Source organism: Aspergillus fumigatus, chromosome 7 (genome assembly GCF_000002655.1).
Source record: "Aspergillus fumigatus Af293 chromosome 7, whole genome shotgun sequence".
NCBI classification, from domain to species: domain Eukaryota; kingdom Fungi; phylum Ascomycota; class Eurotiomycetes; order Eurotiales; family Aspergillaceae; genus Aspergillus; species Aspergillus fumigatus.
In genome coordinates, this window is record NC_007200.1 from 949,344 (window position 1) to 970,843 (window position 21,500).

The window sequence follows — 21,500 nt, forward strand, 5'->3', positions numbered from 1 at the left end:
CCAAGGTTGCGGCCAGACCCTGAATCGCAGCAATCTGCATGAGTGCGTGTCCCAAATCTCCCAGTCCCCTTGGCTAATATTATGATTATGCTTTTAGATAATTTGATTCATATCCCAGTCCATCAACTTCCAGACCGATCACCTAGGCCTGTATAAATACTGGATGCTTCACGACAAAGTTGACCACATCCGTACTTACAACGTCCTTCATCCAGCTAAGAGATCCTGAAACAGGTACTTGATCTGCAAATATGGATGATCGAATTGCTATCTCCTACAAAACTATCCCTAAAAAATGAGTTAACTCCTTCAAGATACGGCTGTGATCGTGAAGCCTCGCATTGTTATCGATACACAAAAAGTAAAGGTCAAGAACGCCGCTTCCGTCCCAGTCGGTTTGCCCTACTGTAATCTTGCCATTCATTCATACGCGCCGACCATCCCAAATCCCTGAAAAGTGAAGACGAGTAGAAAAGTAAAAGACTTCCTTCGAATACTCCTGAACCATGACTCTAGGGGTACGTTCGGCGTTGTCCAACCTCAAAGCGTGAGCTGGAAGTTCTGCGCCTCTTCATCTTCCCCAAAGGTCGGGAGATTTCTTTCAGCTTCGGCCGCCAGTCGATCCTCCTCGCTATCAAAACAACCTGCAATTTTGCAGCGGTACCACATCTCCGAACCCAGTGGAGGCATGCCGTGCAATTCGATGTATGTTTCAGGCGACAGGACCGACCTCTCCGGGGTAGTTGACGGCTTTCCATGCAACCTGGAGGACACAGTCCGGCCTTTTGAATAGCCCAGGGTAGTCTTGGAGTTGGCAGTGGCCGCAGCGTGACGTATGGAGGACAGATTGCTCGGCACTCGCGGTTTCCTAGATGCCAGGAGAGATGGTGCGACTCTGGGTTTCGGCTTTGACATCGTTGCTGGCCTCGCTCGTGCACCCGAGGGTTCAACCCTGGACAGTGCGGCAACTGCATCGCAAGCACGGACAGTAGAGATATTGCTGGTATACTTGGGCTTCGTCATAGTCAATTTAGCACGGCGCACCTCGAGGCGTCGTTTAGGTACCTCTTCCACGTGAGGCTCGCTGGGAGGGTCCAATTCCGTCTTGTCCTCGAATCCGATCTCTTCAAGCTGCTTCAAAATCATTTCGTCCACCTTTTTGTCGAACGCAATTGAGTCCTCCTGGAATTTGCGCTGTCGTTTGGTAAGGCCATCCTCTCCGACTTGGTTGTCTCCGTACACACTTTCCAATCCCAAGGCCAAATTCTTGGGTTGAAACTGAGGAAACGTCGTGTCATAAGCAATGTCGTCAGGGATATCCGGGAGCTCTACAATAATGTTAGAGAAGGTAAGCTTCTCCGACTCAAGGTCGTTATGAGGCCGACATGCATCTCACCTTTCGGTTTGGGGGGCATATATTCAATATCGGGCACGTCATCCTGGCTCTCTTCACCCTGTACCTCAACCTTGGGCTGGTCAACTAGTGGTGAGAATTTCCTGATCTTTTGGGTAGAGATTCTTTTGTTCGTCTTTTCTGGCTTGGTAGTGCCTGCCGGAGCTGCTGGGGTCTGTAAGCCTCTTGCCTTTGCATTGGTCGTTTTCATGCCAAGAGGTGCACGATTGCGAGGTTCTATTGTCGGCGTTTCGTTAGCCTTCTCGATCCTCTCGCTGGGGTCTGTCTCCTGCATACCCAGCGGAGTGACAAAGGCATCCTTGGCGGGCTTTGTGTTCTCCTTTTGCTTGCCAGCCTTTACTGTCTTCTTGCCGAACGCCAACGGGTCATTTTCATCGTTCAAAGGCACCTTGAAGGGTGTTTTTGGTGCGCGGGCTCCCGGGGTTCGCGGTTGCAACTGCTTTAAGCCATGGTTCAAGGGTTTAGCTGCAGCGACAGTCTGGTGAGCATGCACCAGGTTTTCCTGGTCACGAAGAGCCAGCATGGCAATGTATGGTTTTCAATGATACTCATTCAAATCGAAATGGCCGTGTATGCGTCGTGGTTGATCATCAGTCGCTAGCTAAGGTAGTCTATGGTAAGGTAGTTCTAGACGCAGGACGCATCTAGTTGTTTTTTCTTGGCGGTTGCCCATGGAGACGAGACGGGCTTTCCCTGGGACGAGCGGGAAGGAACCTTTGAGTAATGGCAGGTGGCCGGAATGCCTCAGGCTGAAAGAGTTTACATGTGCCACTAGGCCCCCACTATGGCCCCTTTGCGCCTCTGGCTGTCAAGCCACAAAACATCAATAATAGTACAGAGAAAACACGGGCTAGTCTATTTTTGTCTAGGTATTTTGCTGGCTGACCGCCAAACGGGTAAGGGAGGCCCTCCACTTCTTAGGCCTTATTATCCTCTCTTGTGATCTCCAATTCCCAAACCACATCCCTCCAAATCGTACTCCTTGTTGTCCACTTTCCCACCTGGTTTCTCGCTGAGCGAAAGCCTTTCTGTCTTCAAACCCACTCTACTTTCTCTGATACATAGATTTTGTCGTTGCAAATAAGTTATCTCGCTGCCAAAATGGATAAGATCAAGGAGGTAAGCTTCTCCCCTGATCCCTTTCGGCGGGGTAGCTTGAAAGCTGTCGAGAATCGGAAATGCACCACTTTCCGCCCTTGCTTCACGTACCCTATCTAGGGACAGACCTTCAAGGAGTGGAGCACAGGATGAGCAAATACTTTATTTCTGAATAAATGATATTTTAGACGGAAGGGTTGAGACTAACACGGACATGGTCCTAGAGAATGAACGCCCTCCGCCTCGAGGCTGATGAGGCCCAGAACAAGGTGGAAGAGCTCAAGGCTAAAGTGAAGACCCTGGAGCAAGAGAATTTGGCAAAGGAACAGGAGATCACATCCCTCAACCACCGGAACCAGCTTCTGGAGGGTGAGGTCGAGAAGCTCGAGGCTGCACTTAAGGAGGCCAAGGAGTCTGCCAACCAGAGTGCTCAGCACGACACTCAGAACGAGGCCCTTCAGAGACGGGTGCAGTTGCTGGAAGAAGAGGCCGAGGAAGCTGACCGGAATTTGCGGGAGACAAACGAGAAGTATGACTCGGCCTGTTCCGTCCATATCCCCTAAAGGTCGATTTTGCTGACTCTGAGATGCTAGGCTTCGCCAAACCGACGTTAAGGCTGGCCATTACGAACGCAAGGTGCAGGCTCTGGAAGCCTCTCGTGATCAGTGGGAGAGCAAGTATGAGGAGATGGCCAAGAAGTATGCTGAGTTGCAGAAGGATCTCCACGACTTGGAGGTTTCTATCAGCAACGTGTAAAGTTAATCTCGCACATCGGCGTACACTCGGAAAGACATTGGATCCAGCCTTGTTCCAATGGATATCAGATTTATTCGCAAATCACAGCCTTTTGCTATTCTCTTTCTCGGCAGGGAAACCACTTTAATCGGTTCTCTTTCGCCATTGTCATCTGACGCTGGACATCGGCTCGTCTTTGCAGCTTGGACCCTTTCCTGTCCTTTACATATATTCATTGTTTGAGGTACATAGAGCATATTTAATGGAAGTGTCACTGTGATATCTTAGCTTTGCTTGAAGCGCTCTTTAACGATTCTAACTCGGGAATTGCTATCCTCGTTCTCGCCGAACCTTGGCCTTTCTCGATTTGGCTTGCCGCTGCTTCATAAGAGTAACTTTGCGCTCCTCCTTACTTTCGTACCGGAACTTCTTTTTCTTCTTTTTTGGCTTGCTCTTCTCCTTCATTTTCTTCTCGGCTGAATTTGTGGTTGTGGATTTGACATCGGCTTCCGATCTTCGTTTCGTTCGCTCGTCCTCATCCTCGTCTGACTTGTCGCCCTCCGCAGCCCTGAGTAAGCCTTCTCTGGAGGCATCCATCTCTTCGACAGTAACGGTAGTATATTTGTCTTCATCGATATATTCGGCTTCGTAGTCCACTGCAGGAGGCTCAGCGAATCCTTCCCATTCATCCTGCTCGTCAACATCCCCATTGCTGGAATTCGTTTCTTCGTCACTGTCGCCATTTTCTTTCCTGAGCATTTCGAGCTGCCTCCGATGCTCTTCAAGCGCCCGCTCATATTCTGCGGCTCGCTCTTCACGGATCTGGGTAGAGTCAAGTCAGCATGCGTTCACTTATCACCCAGGCCGTGGAACCAATGAGTACAAACCTTCTTCCGTTCTAGCCTTTTCTCTTCTCGGGCTCTCTTTGCAGCAAGTTCCTGTGCATGCCGTATCCGCTGCTGTTTTCTCTTTCGAAATCCTGTAAGGAATTCCTGCCGATCGGCAGGGTCGAAATTGATCTCTGCGATTTTGGGCGTCAACTTGCGTTTTTTCGCTTGCGGCCCCATTTTCCCGGGGTTGTGTGATGGCCGGTCTTGAGAAAATCAATTAGAGCGAAAGTAATAATCTGAATTCAATTGATTTCAAATTTGATAACAATTTTGACCCTTAAAAAAGATTGGACTAAAAAGGAAAAAAAAGGTTGCTGATATGATCATTGCGGCCGATAAGAACTAAGCCTTGTCTAGTCGGTGGTTGGCTCGACCGCTTCCGAGCTCGTCGGCCAAGCCTCCAGGTTGGCTCTGTTGAAGCAACATCATCCTCAGCCTACATTCTGCTCGCTTGCAATCAGTCAAATCACCACAATGCGCTTAGGAAGATTATCGCTGCTTGCTCTCGGGGCAGCGAGTGCGAATGCATTCCGGGATACATCCCCCTTCTTCCTAGCTTCTACGTCCGAGTACGTTGTCCAGGAGCTACTTGAGCTTTGAAGTCGCGGACCATACATACCTGCATCCAGCTAACAGGCTCCTTCTAGTATACTTGCTACTTCATCAAATATCAAGGCCGCCACCAGCGTTCTGGAGGATCTTAGCTCACAACTGAGCACCTGTCCTTCGGATTACTATGTAATCGCATCTCAGCCCGGTGTGCACAGCAGCGATTTCGCGACTCGCAAGTCCGCCCCCCGCCTGGGCGCAAAGCTGACCGGGAACGACAAAGCAATTCGATCCAGTATGATTGTCAAGGAGGTTGCAGGTGTTCTGGAGGCAAAGCAGATCCAGAGTATAATTGAGAAGGAATGCGGGGCGCGGTCTACTTTGATCGATGCATCTGGTGAGTTCGAGAGACTTATAAGCTTCAGAAGTCGAGACTGACAAGACTTATAGCGAGCTCTTATCCTTCCGAGTTCGGGGCGGAACCTCGCATCATATATGTGGACTTTCCCATGCTCTCACTAGGAGCCGACCGAGCCCAGCAACTTTCAGACAACGGTTTGTGATCGAATGCATCTTATTTTGACATCGCATGTTCGTTCTGACGGATGATAAAGATGGCCTCCTTGCCAATATCATTGACCGAATCCCTTCTTCGAAGAAGTATACGCTTCTCTACGTGACATCGCCGAGGGAGTTTGAGGGATCCGAGGGTGTCGTTTATAAAGCCGAGGACAGTTACCAGGACCCTCTCCGCATGGAGCTGAAGCGGGACTACTCAGCCCACGAAAGTCAAAGTACTCCTGCATCTAACAAATCTCTTTTCCGAGAGTATCAATACCTTACCCCAGGTACGATCTCTGAAGGTTTTCTGCAATGTCCAAACGTAGTGACTGACCACTTCTAGGTCTTTTTATGGGCTTCCTTGCAGCCTTCTTCTTCCTGATGATCTTATACGTTGGTATCCGAGCTCTTACGAGTCTTGAAGTTCCCTATGCGGCATTTGAAAAGGATACGTCTGCCAGTGTGCAAAAGAAACAGCAATGATCACCTGTTGGCATAATTGGGTTATTACATTGCAGAAAACCTATTACTGGCTATCATTGTCTCTTATACCATATTTGAACTGACCTCAGTAGCTGCGCATTGTCTAACAGAGAATTAACCCAGCTTGCTGTATCAATGCAACTGGCCGTTTATCATGTATATTTGTCGTGTCAATTTCAATTTGGAGCATCATCGAGATGGGTCACACCTGAATCTAACTCTCACGAAGCATGTATTCACATAGCAAAAGGCTTCATCGAATCTGAATAAACGAAATAGATGATAGGAGTAGAACAGCACTCCAATGCCTATATATAGAAATCACGTGTGCTACTCCGCCGCCACGGCCTCGGCTTTGGCGCCTGAGGCAGAAGCCAGGCACGGGGCCAGTAACCAGCCCAGCGAGGGCGCATCAATAATTTACGGCGATAGTCAGACTAACTCAAAGCCTCATTTCCATCGAAGTTTCTGAGTTGCATTTGTGCAGCTGTCCCCCGCTCTTCGTTGCCTTTCAAGTCTTCCCGGCCTTTTTCTCACTCAACCAGCGTTGTCGCAGAGTTGAATTGTTTGGCTCCAGAACACTGGCACAGACTTGCACCCTAAGGCCTGCTGGGAAGAATTGCACCTCCTCTTGAGGGATTAATTACATTTGTTTATGATCGCGCGTGCGACGGACTATATCAATGTGCTGAATGAGGTGATCCATTGGTCGAAATTCAATACTCCTCGTCTGAAAGGAAAAGTTCACGTACTTGCGCTTGAGGACTACTTAACCCCCTCCGACGATGAGATTCCTCAATGTGGGGCGTGCGAAGCCCCATCAGCGCTCCATGACATTGCTTCTATTTCTCCTGATCGTTGTGTTGGCTCAACTGGCCTCTGCCCAGCGGGATCCCAACACCAACGATGCTGCAACTACTGCGCAAACGACCGAGGGAACGAAGACCACAGACCCAGCGACTACAGACACGGGAAAGACAACCGATTCGACATCGACGACCGACGCCACAACCACAAAAGCTTCGACGAGTAGTGAAACCTCAACTACGGAAGCCTCTACAACTACTGATGCAGCGACGACGTCGACAGTCTCTACCACCGACTCAGCAGGCTCGACTGCAACGTCTGCATCCTCTACAGACGGTTTCCCTGTGGTGACCGTGCCACCGACAGCGGATGCGCCGTACATGCAAAAATCGAACACGCCCGAAGGAACGGTGTTTATTGCTGTAGGTGCAGCTCTAGGCTTTATTGGGCTGGCAGTGCTGGCATGGCGTGGGCTCGTCGCATGGTCGGTCAACCGATCTGTCCGCCGCGCCGCGTTGATGCACGCCTCGGAAAAGAAAGGACTCCTTCGTTCCAAGAGAAAGAGGTCATCAAGGCATTCCCGCGCTGTACCTGCGAGCATGTCACTCGAAAAGCTTTCCCCACACCACCGCAACAGCTACAACCCAAGAGCACCTAATATCCCCAGTACTGGTAGCGGTCTCTTTTTCTCTCCTACCGCAGGCGCCGGAATGCATACAAGCGGAAACAGAGGATCCAGCTACCTTCCGGCGGGCTATTATGCTGCAGGAAACGCTGCGCCCACGGGGAGTCAGAATATCCCATACTCAACGCCAGAAATGCGACCCCACTCGCAGGGCTATATTCGCACCAAATCTAATCCGAGCCCCCCTAGGTCGCCGGGTCTGTCGCCTAGCGGCTTCCATGACACTCACTACGATCCTTCCACCAGGCATTCGTATGTTGCAGGCTCCACCAGCTCGTTGAATCTTGCCTCTCCGACACATGGAAGAACCCCCAGTGCGTTCCTAGAGGATCTTTTCGAAAGTCATGCCCCTCAATCGGACAACGGTCATAGATGATTCCGCTCTCAACGCGCGTTGAAACATGCATTGTGTTTTCTTATTTTCTTCCCTTTTCCATCTTTTCCTATCTCGGGTTCACAACTTTCGAGCCGTACATGCGAGATCTCGTTTAACATACTTAAGTTAATATTCATCTCTATACAAGTCACGTATGGCCATGCTTGTGGTTTTCTATCTCCTGTTTGGTTCAAAGAGTTGACCGCTTATTGGCTGAGTTAAGACGGGCAGGGCTGTGATTGATAATGTACATTTATTTTTCCTTCTCAATGGTTGATACTAGCCTTCTCTTATTGATAGGCCTGATATGTGTCTATATGCGCGCTGTGTATTATTGCACACCAGGAAAAAGACGCGGAAACGAAATTCAAAGACCGCGAAAGAGGACAACTCCAAACGCTCGGATATATGATACAGACCGAAAGGCTTGCGACGTCAGTATTCAAAAAGCAACGAAGCCGCCAAAAGCAGACGTAATTGAAAACCAACATGAAGCTTGGAGCGAGATGTTTGAACGACCGGTTAGGCAAAGGGGCTCAAGTAGATAAAGAATTAAGACGTGAGCGGAGCCTTGGAAAAACATGCAAGAAGTCGGAAAGTATGCAAAGCGCGTATTGGTCTATCTTGGTGAAGTGTCATGTCATCGATAGGAGGTAACCGTGAAGACCTGCGGAATTGTCTCAGTCGAAGTCCAGTTTGCGGTTGAACTCGCCAAGAAGGATGTCGCCCATGACTGGATCACGACTGTTTCTGACTGCAGATTCCGAATTAGTATGGAGCGACCAGAGAATTGGAGATGATGACTTACTCATTTCTGCTTCTGCTCGGAAAAAGACCCACATCCACCTTCTGGCGACTTCCAAGGCCATTAGTAGGAAGATGCCACACTCCTTCTCGCTAAGCCAGACCAAGCCCGGTAAGAACCGAGTGACCCAGGAAAATCGAATGAGTAGGTCAGCAAGAATTGCGGCATAGTAGAGCCGATCAGCGAAGAATCGATGGCGGCGCAGGCCATAAGGACAATCCGGATCGGCGCGAGAAGAAGTGAAGAGAGTCAAATCCCAATCCTTGCTTATGTCCCAGTAAAAGGAGTAGGTAGAGTTGATGAAAGTGAAAAAGGTGCTGAGATACAACAATTGTTAGTTGTGATTTCTTCCACTCTAAGCATAGAGCGTTGGGTTATACATACAGCAGCCGGGAAATACTCATTTCACTGAACCCATAGAACTCCAAAGGATTGTAATTCCTAAGCTTGGCCGCAAGAATAATAACAGGGAACGCAGAGGCATATTTCAAAGCGTTCGCCAGGTGCTGTGTTCCTTTGTTTTCCCCTGTTTGACCCGCCCGGTGCACACGAAGATATTCAATCAGACACTGCCGCAGTCGGATCATGCTGGGGAGTGAGATGATGATGGGAACCACATAGTCGTTTCCACAACTGCGATTCGGTTTCGAGGTGCTCGAAATATCTGGTGTGAAAAACAAGCAGAATGTAACATAGAGGTCCCCCAAGACTTTGGCGTAGCTGGTAAGAGCATCTGCCAGCAGTATGTCTCCAAATTTACCGTCTTCAGGCTGCGCCAATCCTCCCACACTAATGCGCCGCAAAGACCTGAGAAACTGACTTCGTCCAGACCCTGACAAACGGTTGACGGGCAGAACGATTAGAATGAGGAATATAAATAGATACGATTGCGGAATGAAGTCTAACGACTCCACTCGCTCAGCAGAGCCGTGGGTAAACACCCAGAATATGAGGAGGGAGAACAGAAGAGGGGCCGTCAAAAGGGTAGCGAGCCGGTAAGTAGAAGTATGGTGAGGAGGTTGTTGAGGGGTTTGACGGGCGGGATAACGGATGAGGGCCGGTAAATCCTAGAGATAGTAAGCATATGATTCCGTATGGGATTCTCTGTATTTGAAAGGGAATGGAGAGGACAACTCACAATATTCACCCGAGCGAGATATTGGAGGTTGGCACCCCAACCCCAGAACCCTACGCCATGAATATTAATATTACATATAATAATTGACCGATTGGTGAGTGAAATACGCACCAGCAACCAGTAGTACTGCAACTCGATAGGGGAAAGGGAGGAAAAGACTGAAGCTGTCAAGTTGAGCATGTTGATCAGGGCCCATATTCCATCGAAAAAGCGGCGCTGCGAATCAGCACCTCAATAGGAGTTCCAACAAAGCGAGGGTGAGAAGAACAAAATCCGAATGTGATGGAGAGGAGTTGTTTCCAATCAAACAAGAAGAGAATCAAAAGCGCTATAATTGAAGCAAAAGAGTGACTAGGGGTGCGAAATCACTGCCAAAATTAATCGCCATGGGCAGGACTAGACCTTTGATGTAGATTAGGTGATGCAGAAGCTCAGGGACAGACGACGGCTTCGGCGGCTCCGCTCAGCTTCTAGTTTCGGAAGCACCAGTCCTTTGTAGGCTTAGCGTGATTTCTGTAGAGTCGTGGAATCCAAAATGGATTCTTCTGCCCCACGTGAGCTGGAGATAACGTGATAAAGGTCACGTGTGAATTACCGAGGCATTTCGTACTCAAATCGCCGAGTTGTGGTCTTAGAACGGAGCTCTCCGCTCTGGGGAAGATATGAAGCACAAGTTCCAGGAAATATCACGATGTTACTTGCCTGATTGATTCCTTAACCGTGATTATCTCGTTTCTTTGCTCCTTATCTACGACTTTCAGGATTCAGTATGGCAGATGAAGATCTCAAGCTCTCCTTACCTACTCCCACATCTCCGCCGAGTCTGAGCTCCTCCGTCCATTTCTACCCATTCGCAACGTCACCGGACATCATCCGCTCCAATGAAAAGGACATTTTCATAACTTCCAGTCTGGTCAACCAGGCACAAGCGATTATCCGTTCTCTCCGTGGCGCACGCTTTGCTCATATCCACTCCGACGCCATCAAACACCTAACCGAGATTCTATACTTCTCACTCACGACGTTAATTGGCAATCGGACTCTGGGAGAGGAGTATTGCGACCTCGTGCAACTGGAAGATGATACACTTCAGCTCCCCGCCATTCATAGAAGAGCAGGTTATATCCTGAGTAGCATCTTAGTACCGTGGGCGCTCCAGCGGATTCTCCCTGGGTTTCGCCAGCGACTACGCGCAAAATTGGAGCGTAGCATCTCCCGGCAAGAATTGAAAGCGCAGCAGAAAGCAGAAGAATTAAGATTTACCAAGAAAAATGCTTCGAAGAAGCCGTCTTTCTTCACCGCACTTCGACTCCAGAAGTACATTCTCGAGCATCTCGACTCAATCACCTCGCTTTCACCTATTTACGCCCTAAGTATAGCAACCTTTTATTTTACTGGCTCCTATTACCATTTATCGAAACGCTTCTGGGGACTGCGCTACGTGTTCACGAAGAAACTCGAGGAAAATGAACAGAGAGTAGGGTATGAGGTTTTGGGAGTTTTGCTTGTCCTTCAGATCGCGGTACAAGGCATCCTGCATATTCGAAAACTCGGTCTTAGTATGCAACAAGGGGGGGAAGGTATTGAGACTGAAATGGCTGGTTCCAAGATGCAAGATGACTCCTTGATCCGCTCCATTCAGAACCCTTACAACCTTCCGCTTCTTCCTGCTTCTGCAGCTCGATATGATCTTTCAGAAGATTCGAATGTCATTCCGTGGATTCCTTCCGGGCAACAGAGCAAGTGCACGCTTTGTCTGGAATTGTACAAAGATCCCAGTGTCACAACATGTGGACATGTCTTCTGTTGGACGTGTATTCGCGATTGGGTACGCGAGAAGCCTGAGTGTCCACTCTGCCGACAAGAGGTAATACCATCTAAGGTCCTGCCTTTGAGGGGGTGATTTAATGTACATTCATTATGACCGTGTCAAATCGTCCGCATCTCATCAAGCCTCGATATTAAGGCTTCTTAGCAAGTTGACGGGTTGACCAACTTGTGACATATACCCACAACTAGTTTTTTTTTTGTTTGATAATCTCAATATTTCGAGTCTAAACAAAATCGATGACAATTGCAAAGTCTCGCTCATTTGTGTATACATGGCCAGCTTGACTTGATAAAAGATGACCGGAAACTGGCAACGCAGTCTTCTATAATGCAATGATGCTGTACGCTACACGAGGGTATGCCCAACACAAATCGTATCAACAAACTACTTGAAATAACCTCGGACTCCAGGTTCCAGGAACTCACATGGTGCGTGTGGACGGCGTTACTTTAGAAGCATCGTTCTCGGTATGAAGACACACTGCCGGCTTGATGGCATGAGGTCCAATCGGCTTGTTGGTTGTTTTAACATCAAGATCTTCTACTAGGCGAATCGGCTGATCCAGCTCAGCATGTGCTGGTAAAGGGGGCGTCGGAGTCAAGGCCCTGCGCTTGGCGTCCATAGTATTGAAAAGACACAGGCATGCATACGAGTCAGTTGCAGCATCTATAGAGAGCCATTAATAGACATTAATACACTCGAAACAAAATGGGGTTCAGGGTAAACTCACACTGAACTTGACGGTAGTTCAATGCCGTGGTCCAATCGCCGCACCGGACATCATCATCCTTTGCTAGAGGTAGACCGAAGTGCTCTTCGACCTGCTCGCTTAGATTGACAGATCTTCTGTTGATGAGCGCTGGATCTGACTGGCAGTACTTGACCAACTTGTACAGGTGACTGAGTTCGAAAATCCCACGAACATTGATACCGAGAAAGTTCTTTAGTCGCGTACAATCCGCCTTAATCGCTACTCCAGCCTTCGTAATTTCTGATGATTCAAGGATTTTTCGTAGAGAAGGAGAAATAAAGTCTTCGGGTCTTCTCGCGGGTTTGAACAGCGCAATTTGGAAGAGGGCAATGCGCTCCGCATTTGCAATCTGTATCAATGAGACGTTGTTCTGAATGCTGGCAGATCTGCTTGACTGCGGTTTCCATTCCATGTCAAAGCCTATTACATGATCATTCAAGAAGTATTTCGCTACTTCCTCGGTCTTTCTAAGGGACTTGCAATAGTGCACGATGATGTCTCTCCCACTCGGGGCCTTGCGCAGCCTGTGGCTCCAAAACTTGGGGCCAGGAGTAATGGTTAAAGCAAGAGACTGTTGCGCAACCAGACGCTTCTCGCATACTGCTGTCTCGGTCCGTGTTTCGTCCCCAGACCCGATGCTCCGTGATACATCTGCATTGCTGTACGACTGGCATTGACTGGTGTGACCAGAACTACCTTTGCGGTTAGAAGGACTAGCTATTGATTGCGCTATCAGGGTCTTTCTAAACGAGCGTTTTGGGTGTGTGGTGCAGAAGTTCATTCTTAGCCTTCCCGGGCCAGACTCGTCAGGCCGTGTGGAGGAAAATCTTTGATCGCCTCCCACAGTTTCCCTGGAGAGCGTCGAAAATGCATGTTCTCGCATGTAGCTTTGCTTTCCATGCCAAAGCCCGGTCAACCAATGCGAGGACTTCAAGTCATTCTGCAATCCATTGTACTTCTTGACAGCAGTCCTCGAAGTGGGGGCTGGGCGCATTTGCCGTGACTGCTGGGCCAAGTTGAGACAGATACTAGGAAGGCGGAGGTGCGTTTTTAGGCTTAAGAGCCAAGTGCTTGTTTTGAAATCCGGAGATGCAGCCCAGCATCTGGATATGCATCTTTGAAATTTGGCGTCTGGTGTCCCGAGGCTTTTTGAGAAGCACGTTCCACACAGGCGTGTGGGGGATATCATGCTGCACTCTTATCTGCTGGTAATATACCTGAAGCTAGGACTAGTTAGACCATGGTGGTCCACACGCTTAGTATGCACCGCGCGAATGTACACCAGTCAGCAAAACCGTGACCCGAGTTCTCGATGCGACACTCGAAGTGGTCTCGACCTGCTTCACTTGAGGAGGCGAGCGAAGTAACATGACCCTTGTGAATGATTTACACGGTATCGTGCATAAACTGGCTGATATTCAAGAAATATCCCCGCAAGGCTGGCAATAGTAACAAATCAGATAGTCGATTCTCTCATGCCTATGTATTCGTTGGCAGGTTTGTATAGTTGTATCAGATCGGAGATGAGTGGAGAAGGATCGGCGATAGATGTGATTGGGTTGAAATTCGGAACGGATAAACTCTACTCCCTTGCCCTCCAAGATCGTCTGGCGGAACGCTCAAAGCTCGGCTTGAGGCTTCGTTTTCTATACAACGCATAACACTTGATACTAATTACTCTCTTTATTATCAAAAGTGAGCTCTGGGGTGTAAGGGCGCAGCTGCGAGGAGAGTGTGCTAGATTCTGAACATAAAAGACTTCGAACACAATGGCGTCCCAACTTCTTCCTTTGGGTAATCTTCATAACCACGTGGACACATAGACCTGTGCGATTAACAATTTGACAGAATTAATCGATAAGTGTGTGGGATCGAGAATTTGGGTCATCATGAAGGGTGACAAAGGTACGTGACCACCGTGGCTGCGACGACTATGTACTGACAAATCAAAGAATTCTCTGGCACATTACTTGGATTCGACGACTATGTCAGTAAGTTATTCTCAAGATCTCTGAGTCCTAATTGATACTGATTGTTGCAGATATGGTTCTGGAAGATGTAACTGAATTGTAGGTGAATGCTTCATTCATGTCATGCTGGCATACGCCCGTCAGCTCTTCTGGGATGCCTCCTGCTTTGTTTCTGCGCTTCAATGATGGTGTAAGCATTAACATATTGTAGCGATTACTCTGGCGCGCAGGTCAAGCTGCCTAAGATCCTGCTAAACGGGAACAATATCTGCATGGTATAGATGCTGAAGTCCCTCTCACGCCATCAATCGCTGATGTTGTCTTCTAGTTAATTCCTGGCGGCGAGGGACCAGTTGGCAGCTCCTGATGTTTTGATTTTCGACCTTTTCCCCCCCAACTCTTTTCGATTAATATGATGAACATGGCTTGCAAACGACTGTCACAACGATATCGCATAGAACTCCACTTGAATAGCAAAAAGTGTTCCCTTTGCCCAGTTGCAGTCCCCTGTCCCACTGCTTTCTCACTTGGTTCATCCCAATGCGATCTCGCAAAAGCATGTTCGCCGAGCGGACAAGCGACGCTGATACCGCTGAAGACCATGAGAACCGGCCTGCGTACAGTCCATGGTTGCGAGACTCTGCGAGAATTGTGAGTAGAAAAGGATATAGTCTCAATGCATGGTACAGAAGTACAATCGAAGTCACGAGATGGAAGAGAGAAAGACGGCCACTCCAATACGGACGTTATTGACTTGGCATCTTGCCAACATGCGAGGAACAGCCGTGAGTACAGCGGGAGGCTTTACAGGCATGAACTCGGAAAAAGAGGAACTCAACTTCTGCTCTCAAGTTCTTCGATCAGGAGTCTGGACCGTGGCAGGGATATAGTTGAAACCTATGACTATCGTGACATCCAATTGAGCTATTTTCGTTAGTCGCTCCAAGAACCACCGAGAGAGGAAGCCATGACCGTCTGGAGCTGTTGACTGTTCAACGAGCGGAGACTGGCCCGCATGGTTGACATCATTGAGAATGGAATACCTAGTCGCTAAGACGCGGAAAACCTGGGGTAAATCTTCCCCATATTTCTCTTGAAGTCAACCATGATTTGTAGAGTATGGGGTAATAGGTACTGGCTTGATGACTCCAAAGCTAGTCCGACGAATAGCATGTCCTCGAATATCCGTCGTTTCGTCAGCACTTACGGAATGGATCGCTCGCGGATATTTTGAGCAGACCCCATCCGCAGCTTCGGCCGCTCGCCGTCGGTTGGCAGCGGAATCTTTATTGAACTCCGTGCAAACAAGCTGGTTGAACGAGGTCCTTTTCTGATGTGATTTCCACTCATTTCAGCCAGTCAGTCTTGCTTGGTTCTCTCTCTCTCTGCCCCAGATATTTCCCCAGATCACAGTGTGGAATCTATTACATAACAGGCTCCGCTATTCCCCGCGTTTGCACAGCAAGACGGGGGCGAAGAGGCAACATCAACGCATGTCTGGAAAATCAAAGGCGGTTTATGAGACAACTCCCACTGCGTCTATTATTCGTACTCCAATCATTGATACGGAGCAGTTAAGGGGTGAGAAGGGGACGGGAGCAAGCAACACCCTATCATATGACACTGAAGCCCATATCACTGGAGACAGGGATGTGTCGTTGCGCGATTTTGTTCGGTTGAACTTGTTTTCGGCGGAAGACTGATGCCCGTTGCCGGTCGACTCCCGGTCGCGCGTCCAATCCCAAACCGTTGCGTTTCAAGTACGATCTCTACTCATCTTGTAGACACAGTGTGTCACTCGATCCGGTAATAGAAATTCAATGTTATGTCAATATAGCATATCACTAGTCATTAGGTTTACCAGTGAAAAAAACCACGACATTTGTGTAACATTTTTTTGACCTTCGGTGCCCTGAGGATCCTATATTCCTTTTAAGCCTAATATACTCGTAGTGAGAGCTATACAGCTTATAAATTTCATCACGTGAACAAAGTTTCTCATCTTATCCTGTAGAAACGCAAGGTACGAGTCCAAAAGCACTCTACTGATGGCGAGGGATAACTGGATTCCTGGAGACTGGGGCGTGGAACTAACTTTCGTTCTTCAGGAATCCAGAAGCGCCCCAAAGGCTAATGGGTGACGCCATCTTCGCGCGATGTTACCGTAGCCGGTTCATCAACCATCTTCGTCAGCAGGAGTCAGCCACTAAGGCTTGGTAATTCCTTCAGTCCTTCAGAGTACAATGAATTTGCTTGCCACACAAAGAATGAGTTTTTAATTACTATTTTGGTCAGGCAGACAAGGGGAGTTCTTTGAAGAAATTTCGAACCAGAGTATGGCGACGTAGACCATCGAATCAAAAGGTAAGAAACGAACGTTATCAAGCAAATGATTTCGAAAGTGGTGAGTAGCCAAAGCACTCCAAGACTTCGTTGAGGGAGGAAAAAGCAGCCGCTTGCTTGTGTTGTACTCTGGACCTCGGTCACTGCTAACCAGCATATGTGTAACCAATTGCACAAATAGTAATGAGGACAAATGCCCAGTTAGCGGCCGAGGAAAATAAATTATCCTAGCATGTATCCATTGGTACTTATTCGTGAGGGTAAGGTGTTGAAAAGGCAATAGTGGCCTGGGCTGCATTAGAATAGGATTTGGGCAACAGGCTGAAATGCCAGATGGCCGACGGATTCCGAAGCGATTGCATCTTACTTTTGTAGGTATCAGTGGATAGGGCACTGCTAGTGAAAGTATCACATTCCTGCAATTCAGGCGTTCCTGTACTTTCGATCGTACCTAAATTAAACGCGTCGAAGCTCTCACCTTCAGAACTTTGAGGGAGATGACTGAATATTAGAACACATTGATTACGTGCCAGATTGGGCATAGAGCTTGTGCGCTGGTGAGAGCGATGGCATCTGCGCCTGCCACTTCAAGGATTACCGCGCTTCCATGCATCTGGAGATCCCCTAACACGATTGATACAGGCGAGTAGGAGACTCTTCCAGGTGTAGCGATGTGGCTCTAAGTCCTGCGTGGTTATGGTAAGTTTGGAAACCGCCAGCCAGGTGTATGGTTGGGGATATGGTTCTCGGGAAGCAAGCCACTGAAGTTATCAGCCTTCTTCCCTCGACCTTCTAGAAGCAAAGTAGCGACATCACCTGAGTATGATACAAGACATCAACACACAACAATTCCTTATCTGCGTTGTGTTTGGTCGCGTGGCCCTGTCCATATCAGGATCATGAGCTTACTCCGTACTATTGGTTTCAGATGTAAGGAATGATACCTATGTAAGTGTTATCTCTAGGCCTGCCAATGGAATTTTTTGATTGGTTAGTAGGGTATCGCGCGGAAGATGTGGTGCGGAGACTAATTCCTAATGAGAATTAGCGGGTTTCATTCTTTCGAAGTGATGACGGCTTGTCCGGTGAGCCCCACCCCTCCTTTTCTTTCATTAACCATGGACTCATGGTTCACAAATCACAAGCAATGTCGCCACCATCTGGCGAATGGCACAGTAAGGTAGAGAACCGAGACAGTCTAAGGTGTTAGCAATCGACCATTCGCCCCGAAAGGTCATTCGCCATGTAGAGCCCAGTATAAGCGAAGAAGTACTTAAGGTAGCATTCTCTTACCCTTGGCGGTCTGCGGTTTCTTGGTAGAAGAATGTCATCTCTGCAAACGGAATATCTACTCAATCGTCCAGATTAAGGGTTACAACAGTCCGTTACCAATACCGTGATAAGAGTCTTGTAACAGAGCTGGCTATCTATGGTTATGCATAGATAAGTCGTATGGAGTCGCTGGAGCAACTTAGCAAGTCGGTGGTTTCGACTCCACAAATGGATGGATCCTCACCTATCTGGAGAGGCAGCACGAGCAGCTCAACCGCTCGAGTCTCAGGTTGTTCACGGTCGCGGCTGGCAGGATATATGATACCAAGAAACTTGCCCAGCCCCACCTCCAAGACTGCTGCTGCCCATTGGCTAGTGCCCCATAGACTCTCTAACCTGAAGCGGTAGTGCGGTACAGCCACTAACTCCATGTGGAACCTCTGTTAATCAAGCGACTCACTAGCATTCTAGTTAGATACATGGAAGCTGACCTAACCTGCTACCTGGGCAAAGGACATTGTATTGCGTTGGCATCCTCTTGTATTTATTCGACGTTATCTTTCTTGTGTGCATGGAATCATGCAATCATGCTGTTCTCTCCCTTTTTATGCCCCTTTCTCTCTGCTTCCCTGGTCTGGATATCATACAGAAGGGTCGATGATAACAGATGGTTTCTGGTTAGCTCCATGGGTTATTTCAAGATTTTAACCAAGACTTTAAAAAGAAATCTGTATTATTATGATTATTATTATTATTATTACTATCTGACTAGCTTGATGCAGGACGCGGCTGGTCTAGGTTTGAGTTGAAATGGCTCGTGGTTTGTGGTTATTCCCGCAGTCAGTTCAGTCAGTTCACTGAGCAATGATAATAACTCCACTTGTCCTGGACGGATGGCAAAAATCAAGGGTCATCGTAAAAAATAATAATAATCAAAATCATCAATAATAAACTACTAAAGCAAAGTCTAATCGGATCTAGTCTACCACGGGCCCGGCCAATTCCACCGTTTTAACTTCCCCCGTCCTAGGGAACAGCACGCCAAAGCGTACTCCGTGAGCTGTCGGCCAGTAAGCCCAACCACAGATATCCTGACTCTTGGAATCTATCTCTGTGTGGCGCCTGGTGAGGGCACCTTTCCTTTGCTGCGAAAGTGTTCTTCGTATCTTGACACTAAGAGGCAAAAATAATTATTGCCTTGAGACTAGTCTACTTAACCTTGTGAGAATGTGATCGTCCCATAGACAGTCCTCTTTCCCAGTTATTTATACCGACCCATCTGCCTCTCCCTCGTCATTCACTCAGACTAATAGTCTGCCTGCATTGAAACGCTAGACAGTACACTCCTAGTTTCCATCTGGTGTCAATATAGTCACCTCACTTTCTTTTCACTTAAACCAACCCCTTCCATGTCCCATTTATCTTCATTTTAATTAACAACTGCACAAATATGGAGAAAGATTCTATTGAACCTAAGGCGGAGCCTATGGTGTCCGACCCTCCCCCAATCTATGGCGAAACAGAGACTACCAAAGGAAGCATGGGCCAGCGGATATGGGACAGCTTCAAGAGGGACCCTAACGCGCATGTTACGGCGCACGCCTCTGGATCGAATGGCGGGACCTTTGACCTCGAACAGGCTGCGCAGAAGACCGCAAGCTCTCCTCTGCAACGTAGCCTGAAGAACCGTCATCTGCAGATGATTGCCATTGGTGGTTCCATTGGTATGGACTGGCGCTCGAAGTCCCGCCCATTGCTTTGATGATCGTTGCTAATCTAGTCTTTTTCTCACAGGTACTGGTCTCTTCGTCGGTTCTGGAAATGTTTTGTCCACCGGTGGTCCGGCATCTGTACTGATTGCCTATGCCTTGATCGGCTGCATGCTTTTCTGCACTGTGCATGCGCTGGGTGAGATGGCTGTGCTGTTTCCCGTCGCTGGTTCTTTCGCGCACTATTCAACCCGTTTTATCGATCCTGCTTGGGGTTTCGCTATGGGTTGGAACTATGCTCTCCAATGGTTGATCGTCTTGCCCCTGGAAATTGTCGCTGCGTCTATCACAGTTGATTACTGGGAGTCGAACATCTCGAATGCTGCTTGGGTCGCCATATTCTGGGCTGTCATCGTGTCAATTAACCTGTTCGGCGTCAAGGGTTATGGTGAAGCCGAGTTTGTGTTCTCGCTCATCAAGGTCATCGCGGTTATTGGTTTCATGTGAGTAATATCGCAACATCCCTTTCGAGCTGCGCTCAATGTGACTAACAAAAAACAGTATACTCGGTATTATTCTGAACTGCGGTGGAGGCCCCAAGGGTGGCTATATCGGTGGAAAGTACTGGCATTCGCCGGGTGCCTTCAACAATGGTTTTAAAGGTCTCTGCAGTGTCTTCGTCAACGCTGCATTTGCGTTCGCTGGTACTGAGTTGGTCGGTCTTGCTGCGGCTGAGACTGCGAACCCTCGCAAGTCCCTTCCAACCGCCGTCAAGCAAGTTTTCTGGCGTATCTGTCTTTTCTACATCGTCTCGCTCACTCTGGTTGGTTTGCTCGTTCCATTCGACGACAAGCGGCTCTTGGGTGAGTCGAGCGCTGATGCCAAAGCCTCCCCGTTCGTCATTGCGATCAAAAATGCCGGAATTTCGGGTCTTGACTCCGTCATGAACGTCGTCATCATGATTGCCGTCTTGTCCGTTGGTAACTCCTCTGTCTACGGCTCCTCGCGTACACTCGCGGCTCTAGCCGAGCAGAGGCAAGCACCTCAATTCCTCGCATACATTGATCGCAAGGGACGTCCTCTTTTTGCCATTCTCGTCGCGTCGGCCTTGGGTTTGCTCGGATTCCTCGCCGCATCTAGCAAGCAGGGTGAAGCATTCATGTGGATGATGGCCATCTCCGGTCTTTCGTCCATCTTCACCTGGGGCTCTGTTTGTTTCGCCCACATCCGCTTCCGCAAAGCCTGGAAGGTGCAGGGCCACAGCTTGAACGAGCTCGCTTTCCAATCTCAGGCTGGTCTTGTCGGCTCATGGATTGGGTTTATCTTCAATTGTCTTGTGCTGGTTGCCCAGTTCTGGGTCGGCTTTGCACCTATCGGTTACAGCGAAATGACTTCAGGCGAGCTGGTTGAGAGCTGGTTTTCCGTCTACCTGGCCGCACCAGTTGTTCTTGTTTTCTACTTCGGTTACAAGTTCTATTACAAGACTTCCTTCCTGCGTGCTAAAGACATGGACTTGCACACTGGTCGTCGGGAGTTGGATATCCAGCATCTGATCGAGGAGGAACGTGCTGAACAGGCCGCTTGGCCCGTATGGAAGAAGGTTTATAAGATCTTCTGCTAGAGACGATGTGTTAGTTCATAGAAGCCCTCTTCTCTGAGACGCGCGTGACGTTCTTGCGATGTTTTCCTTTCTTTTCTGCTTCTGTACATTCATGATGTCACTCTATTTCGGCTTTGACAGCCTTACCACACGACTGTGTATCAGGAATATGAATCTGATAATGCAGATCATTCCAATTATCAAGGATTTATTACTTTATTGGATCATGCAAATCCAGATATCTTGTCCAATCCATATCACCGCGTGTAGTGTTCTACGACTTCTGGCTGAGCATTGTGGCTGAGCATTGTGGCTAAGCATTGTTAGGACGGACAATGCGTCTGCCTAAGGCAATTAAGCGTCGTAATGGCTTTACTAGGAAGAAAACCGGTTAATACCGCGTACTGTAAGATTTGTATCATATTAACCACAGTTGTTTCTCTTATGGTGTTAAGCGTTGTAATCTTCGACCTGCCAAGCCAT

At 48.4% G+C, this 21,500-nt stretch overlaps 10 protein-coding genes across 10 annotated transcripts; 6 read left to right on the forward strand and 4 right to left on the reverse strand.

The window, feature by feature from the left end:
- Positions 1-199: 199 nt before the first annotated feature.
- AFUA_7G04200 (uncharacterized protein) lies at positions 200-2,109 on the reverse strand. Its single transcript, XM_743995.2, has 2 exons — positions 1,397-2,109; positions 200-1,328 (listed from the first exon to the last, which is right to left on the reverse strand). The coding sequence occupies exons 1-2, from the start codon at positions 1,935-1,937 to the stop codon at positions 541-543; spliced, it is 1,329 nt and encodes a 442-aa protein (XP_749088.1). The 5' UTR covers positions 1,938-2,109; the 3' UTR covers positions 200-540.
- A 115-nt stretch (positions 2,110-2,224) lies between these two features.
- On the forward strand, positions 2,225-3,268 carry AFUA_7G04210 (tropomyosin; the record flags this gene model as incomplete). Its single annotated transcript, XM_743994.2, has 3 exons — positions 2,225-2,533; positions 2,737-3,041; positions 3,106-3,268. Exons 1-3 carry the CDS (start codon positions 2,516-2,518, stop codon positions 3,266-3,268), a joined length of 486 nt encoding a protein of 161 aa, XP_749087.2. The 5' UTR covers positions 2,225-2,515.
- A 309-nt stretch (positions 3,269-3,577) lies between these two features.
- Positions 3,578-4,489, reverse strand: AFUA_7G04220 (rRNA-processing protein RRP17; the record flags this gene model as incomplete). The annotated part of the gene is made up of 2 exons (XM_743993.2): positions 4,135-4,489; positions 3,578-4,069 (listed from the first exon to the last, which is right to left on the reverse strand). Exons 1-2 carry the CDS (start codon positions 4,312-4,314, stop codon positions 3,578-3,580), a joined length of 672 nt encoding a protein of 223 aa, XP_749086.2. The 5' UTR covers positions 4,315-4,489.
- Positions 4,490-4,523: 34 nt separating this feature from the next.
- On the forward strand, positions 4,524-6,024 carry AFUA_7G04230 (Ac45/VOA1 transmembrane domain-containing protein). The gene is made up of 5 exons (XM_001481374.2): positions 4,524-4,706; positions 4,785-5,083; positions 5,137-5,241; positions 5,301-5,534; positions 5,591-6,024. The coding sequence occupies exons 1-5, from the start codon at positions 4,612-4,614 to the stop codon at positions 5,728-5,730; spliced, it is 873 nt and encodes a 290-aa protein (XP_001481424.1). The 5' UTR covers positions 4,524-4,611; the 3' UTR covers positions 5,731-6,024.
- A 491-nt stretch (positions 6,025-6,515) lies between these two features.
- AFUA_7G04240 (uncharacterized protein) lies at positions 6,516-7,598 on the forward strand (the record flags this gene model as incomplete). The annotated part of the gene is made up of 1 exon (XM_743992.1): positions 6,516-7,598. The coding sequence occupies one exon, from the start codon at positions 6,516-6,518 to the stop codon at positions 7,596-7,598; it is 1,083 nt and encodes a 360-aa protein (XP_749085.1).
- Positions 7,599-8,278: 680 nt separating this feature from the next.
- On the reverse strand, positions 8,279-10,047 carry AFUA_7G04250 (EXS domain-containing protein; the record flags this gene model as incomplete). Its single annotated transcript, XM_743991.2, has 5 exons — positions 9,653-10,047; positions 9,542-9,591; positions 8,788-9,470; positions 8,407-8,720; positions 8,279-8,352 (listed from the first exon to the last, which is right to left on the reverse strand). The coding sequence occupies exons 1-5, from the start codon at positions 9,735-9,737 to the stop codon at positions 8,279-8,281; spliced, it is 1,206 nt and encodes a 401-aa protein (XP_749084.1). The 5' UTR covers positions 9,738-10,047.
- A 263-nt stretch (positions 10,048-10,310) lies between these two features.
- On the forward strand, positions 10,311-11,444 carry pex10 (ubiquitin-protein ligase peroxin 10; the record flags this gene model as incomplete). Its single annotated transcript, XM_743990.1, has 1 exon — positions 10,311-11,444. The coding sequence occupies one exon, from the start codon at positions 10,311-10,313 to the stop codon at positions 11,442-11,444; it is 1,134 nt and encodes a 377-aa protein (XP_749083.1).
- Positions 11,445-11,793: 349 nt separating this feature from the next.
- AFUA_7G04270 (3'-5' exonuclease) lies at positions 11,794-13,643 on the reverse strand (the record flags this gene model as incomplete). The annotated part of the gene is made up of 2 exons (XM_743989.2): positions 12,103-13,643; positions 11,794-12,038 (listed from the first exon to the last, which is right to left on the reverse strand). Exons 1-2 carry the CDS (start codon positions 13,310-13,312, stop codon positions 11,794-11,796), a joined length of 1,455 nt encoding a protein of 484 aa, XP_749082.2. The 5' UTR covers positions 13,313-13,643.
- A 249-nt stretch (positions 13,644-13,892) lies between these two features.
- Positions 13,893-14,460, forward strand: AFUA_7G04280 (RNA-binding protein LSM5; the record flags this gene model as incomplete). The annotated part of the gene is made up of 6 exons (XM_743988.1): positions 13,893-13,917; positions 13,972-14,028; positions 14,076-14,114; positions 14,165-14,192; positions 14,305-14,368; positions 14,422-14,460. 6 exons carry the CDS (start codon positions 13,893-13,895, stop codon positions 14,458-14,460), a joined length of 252 nt encoding a protein of 83 aa, XP_749081.1.
- Positions 14,461-18,723: 4,263 nt separating this feature from the next.
- On the forward strand, positions 18,724-21,271 carry AFUA_7G04290 (amino acid permease GAP1). The gene is made up of 3 exons (XM_743987.2): positions 18,724-19,432; positions 19,503-19,920; positions 19,979-21,271. The coding sequence occupies exons 1-3, from the start codon at positions 19,159-19,161 to the stop codon at positions 21,036-21,038; spliced, it is 1,752 nt and encodes a 583-aa protein (XP_749080.1). The 5' UTR covers positions 18,724-19,158; the 3' UTR covers positions 21,039-21,271.
- The last annotated feature ends 229 nt before the right edge of the window (positions 21,272-21,500 follow it).

Bases quoted from the DNA above. Each gene is read 5' to 3' on its own strand.
- AFUA_7G04200 (XM_743995.2), bottom strand. From the start codon at position 1,937: ATGCTGGCTCTTCGTGACCAGGAAAACCTGGTGCATGCTCACCAGACT. The intron at 1,329-1,396 runs GTGAGATGCATG...ACATTATTGTAG, and splicing joins TATGCCCCCCAAACCGAAAG to AGCTCCCGGATATCCCTGAC.
- AFUA_7G04230 (XM_001481374.2), top strand. From the start codon at position 4,612: ATGCGCTTAGGAAGATTATCGCTGCTTGCTCTCGGGGCAGCGAGTGCG. The intron at 4,707-4,784 runs GTACGTTGTCCA...GGCTCCTTCTAG, and splicing joins TTCCTAGCTTCTACGTCCGA to TATACTTGCTACTTCATCAA. The intron at 5,535-5,590 runs GTACGATCTCTG...GACCACTTCTAG, and splicing joins GTATCAATACCTTACCCCAG to GTCTTTTTATGGGCTTCCTT.
- AFUA_7G04290 (XM_743987.2), top strand. From the start codon at position 19,159: ATGGAGAAAGATTCTATTGAACCTAAGGCGGAGCCTATGGTGTCCGAC. The intron at 19,433-19,502 runs GTATGGACTGGC...TTTTTCTCACAG, and splicing joins TGCCATTGGTGGTTCCATTG to GTACTGGTCTCTTCGTCGGT. The intron at 19,921-19,978 runs GTGAGTAATATC...AACAAAAAACAG, and splicing joins ATCGCGGTTATTGGTTTCAT to TATACTCGGTATTATTCTGA.